Source organism: Scleropages formosus, chromosome 13 (assembly GCF_900964775.1).
Source record: "Scleropages formosus chromosome 13, fSclFor1.1, whole genome shotgun sequence".
Taxonomy (NCBI): Eukaryota; Metazoa; Chordata; class Actinopteri; order Osteoglossiformes; family Osteoglossidae; genus Scleropages; species Scleropages formosus.
The window spans coordinates 3,843,806-3,851,163 of NC_041818.1; the positions used below are offsets into that span (position 1 = coordinate 3,843,806).

Genomic DNA, 7,358 nt, shown 5'->3' on the forward strand with positions numbered 1-7,358 from the left:
GCCATAGTACTGTTCATGATGGTGAGTGGGGATTATGCTGAGGTGTTTCTCCTAAAATCCACAATCTCCACTGTTTTGAGCGTGTTCAGCTCCGGGTTGTTATGACTGCAAACAGGAAACAGGAGTAATGGAAAAGAAAAAAAAAAACTGCAAGAGGGAATTGTGCATTTGGGTATGATGGAAGTGTGACTCTAACTCTAGGTAAAATGTGTCCTGCCCATAGGCTAAACCTTTTTCTGTTTGTCTTATGAGTCTTATGAGTTGTATAAATAACATTTTTGACTTGTGTTTACCTGTTGTTAGAGGGAATGCGTTTTTGTGTTCTTACAAACTGCTACATAGAAAATACTGTTTTTGTAAGTGTCACCCTGGGAAAATCTGGATCACAAATACAAACGGTCATCGTTACAATCATGTTTGTGTACTACAGTAGTACTGATACAGCACCGATTTAAAAAAAAACATACATGACCGGGAAAGCTATCTACAGTACCATGAAGAGGGGGTAAATTAATGAATTCTTAATGATTTATGTTAATTTAGGTTTTTATACAATAGTTTTTACAATTCATTTAAATAATTGAACAATTGAACAAAATTAAATGATTACTGATTTTGTGTGGCAATTGGTGATAGCATTTACATTTTGGAAATCTCAGGTATAAAGGACCATATTTCAGGTATAGCCCAATGATTTCTGAGATACTCAGATTTCATCAATGACAGCATCTCAACACATTTATATTTGTAGTTATAATTGTTAATTTGGAAGACACTCTTCTCAAAAGTGAATACAATACATAAAGTGGATTACAGTAACAGAAGGAGTGAAGCAGGTAAAGTAGGTGAAATGAAGGATTTCTTGATGGGAGGATTGACTAGCTGGGAGGTGAAGAATCTCTGTTTTGAAGAAATTGAGTCTTAGATTGTGCTCAGACATCCAGGCAAATGTCACAGAAGCAGGAGGCAATGTGTCTTGAAAAATCTGTAGCTCAGGGAGGAAATGAAAGCTTGAGTTGGAGTTAAGTTTAGCAAAGGTAGGAGAATCCTTGGGAGGCTGTGAGAGGGTCAACAGATGAGGTGTAGATGGAGAAAAGCATGGGACCTAACACCAAGCCCTGTGGAACACCAGTTGAGAGAGGTTAAGGGGATAACTGGAAGCCATGCCAGACCGCTTGGTAAGATCTATGTCACAGGTGTCAAACAATTTCATTTCCTTTGGTGCCAAGCTGTCCAAGAGAGGAGAGTAGAATCTGGTGGTTGACAGTGTCAAATGCTATAGACTGGTCAAGGAGAATGAGGACTGAGGGGAGGGAGACCACTCTTGTTGACTGGAGAGTGTCTGATGCTTGAACAAAATACAGTTTTGAGAGAACGTCTGAATTTGAATCCAAACAGATAACCATCAAAGAGATAATTCTGGACGAGGAATACAGGTAGCTGGTTACAAGTTGCCCGTTACAAAGTTTTTGACAGAAAAGGAAGGAGACAGACCAACCGGTACTTTGCATCTGGTGAGGGTTTCTTTAACAGCAGTGAGATGAGAGCAAGTTTGTAAGGCAAATGAGAAGCAACCAAAGAAGAGAAAGTTGATGAAATAAAGAGATAAGTTGTGTGGAATTGTCCTGTAGGAAAGGTGAAGGGATGAGCTCGAGGGAACAGGTTTGGCTCTGTGAGACAGCAGGAGGTGTGCGATTGCAGCTTCAGACGGGGGTTGAAATGTGCAAAAAGACTTTGCAGAGAGACCTGCCATGATCGGCACACGTGGATACTGAAACCTTCTCTGTGATGAAGTTGACATTGTCTGAGAAGAATAAAGCAAAATGTCAAAAATGAGAGAGGAGGGAAGAGCAGAGTAGGGAAAAGTCTGTGTGAATTGACTTTAAAATGTAGTTTGCTGTGGAAGAAGGTGGTTTTAGCTAAGGAAACAGCAGAGTGGAAAGTTACTTGTAAACTGCCAGGTCTCCGAGAGTTTTTGATTTCTGCACTTGTCGTTCTGAAACTCTATTGGTCCTGTTGGCAAGTAGTACATCTGATTACTGTCAGTTGAAATTGGGACATGCTGGTCTGGATTTTAGGAGACTAGAGTCTAGAGAGAATAAGGTTTAGAGGAAGACATTGGTAACATTGTCTGTGGACAGCTCTGAGTATTATGCAACAGAAGGGAAAGAGATTAGTGGGGTACAGGAGAAGGAAGAGAACGAGAGAGATTTTAATGTACAATGGAAAATGACAGAAGCAGAAGAAGGATTAGTAGCAAGGATACAGGGCTAGAAGGAGATGAAGAAATGATCAGACACGTGCAGTGGAGTGACAGAGAGGACAGCATAGCCACAGTCATCTAGAGAAGACAAGGTTGAGGTGATTTCCAGCCTGTAGAAGCAACAGAAGACTGCTTTCCTGAATGTCTCTGACATGCAGGCTGAAGTCACCTAGGAGGTTCAAAAGAAAGTCCCCTCGGATGGGCGGATGGGCGGACGGATGGACGGATGGATGGACGGACGGACGGACGGACGGATGGATAGATAGATAGATAGATAGATAGATAGATAGATAGATAGATAGATAGATAGATAGAACCTGCAAGCATAGCTGTGATGGCCTCCCTCTATGGGCTCCCCTAGGTAGATTCTCTTGTCTTTGTAACTAAAGTCTAGGCACTAAGAGGTTGCAAAAAAAATAGACAAGCGACTACACAATGCACAACAAATCAGATGGATTTATTCTCTGATTTACATGGGGGGGATGGGTTGTGTTGTTGTTGGGTTGTGGTGGTAGGAAAAACAAACACACAAATATTATGAACTACCACGGCATTCCTCCTGCATAATACAATGTACACTTTCACCTAGAGATCCTACTGTTCATTGTGTTTCACGGTGAATGTCTCACTCTAAATAAAAACAGAATGGTTTTCCCTGATCACAAAAACTAACATCTTAACTTTTTATTAATGTCCAATATGTGGGAAAAAACAAGAAGTTAACAAAGTTTGAATATTATGTTGTTTTCTTTAAGGCCCCATTTTAATTTTGTTCTGTCCATATAGGGGGATGACATCTTAGACAGAAGTTCAGAGCTGATTTATACAGGGGAAATGTCATGGATTTACCAGCCTTATGGGAGAAGTCAGCAAAGAGTCTTCTTCCTTTTCGACCATCAGTTAGTTCTCTGTAAAAAGGTGAGTAGAAAAGTACACACAGCAGCCATAAAATTCACCTTGGATTTCAAATGACATAGTCAATAAATTAACATCATTTCAGATATTTTATATATGCTTCAAAAACTGTGATTTGTAAAATTTTGATAGTTCCCAACTTACACTGGGTTTTACAAACAAATTATAAGTATGGGGGGAAATCAAAGTCTGATACTCGCTTAAAGTCACGAAATAGTTATTGGGATTGTTTTGTCCCCCCCATGACAAAAATTTTTGCATAAGACCTCTTTAGTTACACAAGTCAAAATGAAGAACCTAGCAGGATCCTACAGGCTTTGCTTGTAAGCAAAAGGAGACCTTCAAAGTTTATTTTGTGTTTCTTCCACCTGCAGGACTTGATACGAAGAGACATTTTGTATTACAAGGGGCGCATCGACATGGACCGTTACGAGATGGTTGACACAGACGACGGCAGAGATGAGGACTTCAATGTCAGTGTGAAGAATGCTTTCAAGCTGCAAAGCAAGGACTCAGATGAGATCCATCTCTTCCTGGCCAAGAAACTTGAGGAGAAGATCCGATGGCTTAGAGCATTCCATGAAGAACGAAAAATGGTGCAAGAAGATGAAAAAATAGGTATGCTGTCAAATCTGAATTTTCTTTTACTGTTCATTCTAACATTGTGGGCTAGGATTGGTGAAGCTATACTGTGGGCAGGGTGCATATCATGAAATTATGGGGAAAAGTGTGTTAGTACATTTGAACTACAAATAAATCTATTTTACAGTTCCTGTAAGAGTTTCAAGCTTTCATAAGGAGAACTGTTTGTTGTAGTCAGAATAATTACAGTAACATTAACCGTAAAAAGAAACTCTTTTTCCCATGCAAAGTAGAAGCCAATGTTTAAATATTTCAGCCAGCAATTAAAAGTCCATATTAAATTTGAGAAATATTTCATCTGGAGGGGGTGCGGTGGTGCAGTGGGTTGGACCACAGTCCTGCTCTCCGGTGGGTCTAGGGTTCGAGTCCCGCTTGGGGTGCCTTGCGACGGACTGGCGTCCCGTCCTGGGTGTGTCCCCTTCCCCTCCGGCCTTACGCCCTGTGTTGCCGGGTAGGCTCCGGTTCCCCGTGACCCCGTATGGGACGAGCGGTTCTGAAAATGTGTGTGTGTATTTCATCTGGCTGTTAGGGAACACATCACAGAAATTGTTAGATTTCCAAAAGGGAGTATTTGACATGCTGTTCCACATTGATATTTTACATGCTTTCTCTCATCATTTAAAACTTTAGGGTTCGAAATCTCTGAATATCAGAAACGGCAAGCAGCCATGACAGTACGGAAAGTCACTAAACAGAAAGGTGAGACATCAAAGAGACACCAGGTGATACCAGAAAACTTATTCGTTTGAATTTCAGCTGCTTTTCTGCAGTTGTTCAGTGTGTAAATGTTACTTTTACTTCATTTCAGTTTTCAAGTACTGTGGTTTTGTTTCTTGAAACAATGTGCTTGGTTTAAAAGTAGCTTTAAGGAGAACAATCCCCAAAATTATGTTCCTTTTCTTTATTAGCAATGGAAAATTTCACATTCTTCATCTGAACCATGAATTTTAAGCATAAGAATATTTTTAAAAAGTTGTTAAAAATTATTACAATCTTAATATTTCTTCTGAAGATGCTCTAATGATGTTACACAGGAGTTAATTCAGTAAAACCAGTGTAAACTGTCTGTACATGTTTCTTAAAAATGTTGATGTTTTAAGAACGTGAATCTGCAGCATATATTTATTAAGGCTGGAAAAGACTTGTGTAAAAGACTTCTGTACAAAGTTTGACCTCTGTTAGCTTGTTGGTTGCCATTATTTATGTAATATTCCTTTCAGTAATAAAAAAATGAGTATTAACTGAAAATTAATGTAGGACTTAAATATTCAAGTAATTACTTATATATACAGATACACATATATATATAGCAGCATGAGCTTTGACATCTTTATATAGTGTCTGAGTAATACTTTTCTCTTGTCATGTTTACATTATAGATACTTGTCATAATGTGTGTTTGAAATCATTTGTGTATGGGCAGCACAAGGTGAAGTATTCTTTTAAATTTTCAGATTCATTTTTAGATATCATCTTGAGAAAATTGGACATTTTTTATGGACATGGTATGAAACTGTTAAAGGTATATTCATTAGAATACTTTGTAGCAATGTAACAGTTGAATAAGATGTCATGGCAACTGGTGCAGGAAATGCATTTCAGTACCCAAAGCAAAGCACACTCTTGTTTGAAATGCTCTTTATCTAGAAAATATCATAAAACACTAGGCATTCCATGTTTTACTGAGGATCTGAGATTTATATACTGAATTTATTGCAGCATTAATAATGAATTTGTGTCTAAGTGTGAAATTTAGATTCTGAAAATTGATTTTTTGTTTTAATTTTAAACTCAAAGCATAATTACTTGATATGCCATGGCACCTTTGAGACTTGGGGAAACTTTTTCATTCATTGCAAGGTTTTTTTTTTTAAATTTTTTTTTGTGTTGGTGTTAACGGATATTGCTAAGTGGCAATTTCTACACTTGCTCTGAATCTTACAGGAACTGGTGATAATATAACAGGTAACACATTTATTTATCATAAAGGTCTCTGTTGACACCTCTGTGTCCTCTATCATGTGACTCTCATTAACAAGTTACCCAGTTTTCCATTGTCTAACATAAACGACGCACTTCATAATCTTTGTTATCGTATCCCCGTGGTTGGACGATACCTATGGCATCCAACCTTGGCCAATACGATGATGATGGTGTGTGTTTACCTACTTGTCAGGTTTATATTTGTTTTTTTTTTTTTAATTTATTTACTTTTTAGCATGATATATTTTTGTGTTGAAAGAATTTCAATGTTTTTTTTTTTTTTTGACAAAACCCGACTGGAGCCATACCATCATCTTATTCACCTCCCCTGTTCCTCCTTTTCTTGCTCACTCTCTGTTTTTCTGTCTGTGTTTCCTGCATTCAGGTGTAAGCCAAAACCGGTCCATGCCACCATCATATCCACCTCCCCTGGATCCAATCAACCAAGGACAATATATGGTACCAGACGGCTTGGCAGAATCTCAAGTGTTTGATTTTAATGAACCAAAACGGAGCCAGTCTCCATTCTGGCAAAATTTCAGCAGGTTAACACCGTTTAAAAAATAGAGAAAACTGATATTTTTAGAAGGACGACATGATTTTTTTGAAAAGCACTAGCCTATAAATAATGTAATGGCTTGTGAAGGACAAACTTTTGAAAAAAAACTGAGTGCCCTTTGGAATGACACTGAATTGTACATCCACATGAGGACACTTCTAACACTATAACTGTCACTTGTACTACTGTTTCTGCACCAGTTTGCACTATTGAAACAGCAGCAAAAACTCCAAGAAACCCATGAAAACTTGTCTGACCAAAACACCTGCATTTTTTTTTTTTTAAATTACGCTAGGGTTAACATTTTTGGAAATTGGAAGTGAACTTTTGTCATGATTTTCATGAATTACAAACTCTGGTGTCAAGAAATGAACCTAACTGGAGGGAAACCAATTAGAGTCAACTTTTCAACCGTTTTGTGCACCATGTAGTGCTCTGTGATTTTGGTGGTTGCTTCACTCATGCACAGCTGTTTTGGTGGCTGCCAGTGCTTCTGCGTGAAGATTTCGTCTTGTTATTTTCACGTATTTCTGATTTGTCCATGCTCTTATGGCAATTTCTTTTGTGGTAGTTTTAAATCCACTCAGACAAGAACAATCTCTCTAATGCACATTTCACATGGATCATGGAATGAATCAGTTAGCTGTACAAATCACTGCTGACCTCACTCTTGCACTGTCCAGCATCGTTTTTATTTGTTTGAGGATCGTACTGTCTTTTTTTTATGCCATAAAGTAGTTTCAGTTACAGTAATATCTTTCAGATTCTTCCAGATTACTTTTTGTTGCTAATCACAAGAACGCTGAGCCCTTGTGCTACCCTCAGTTTTGCTCCAAGGAAAGGCACTTCAAGCACTGAACCCAATTCATCATTCTTCACATATTTTGAAAAGAGTTTTGAACCTTTGAATTCCTTGCTTTGAATGAGAGACTTGTTGGTTTTCCACATTTTTTCATTGCTCTGTGCATTTTAGCAGTACCAGTCACAGTGGTGTCA

General features: G+C 38.3%; 1 protein-coding gene across 2 annotated transcripts in view; it reads left to right on the top strand.

Annotated features, from left to right (window-relative positions):
• Positions 1-6,412, top strand: part of LOC108925456 (rho guanine nucleotide exchange factor 9) — a 44,009-nt gene extending 37,597 nt beyond the window's left edge. For both annotated transcript variants that reach the window (XM_018737400.1, XM_018737401.1), the window contains 4 exons: positions 3,050-3,181; positions 3,553-3,796; positions 4,451-4,519; positions 6,189-6,412. In XM_018737400.1, coding sequence (XP_018592916.1) covers positions 3,050-3,181; positions 3,553-3,796; positions 4,451-4,519; positions 6,189-6,370 — 627 coding nt within the window. In that variant the 3' untranslated portion in view covers positions 6,371-6,412. The remainder of the gene's footprint in view (positions 1-3,049; positions 3,182-3,552; positions 3,797-4,450; positions 4,520-6,188) is intronic.
• Positions 6,413-7,358: the final 946 nt, after the last annotated feature.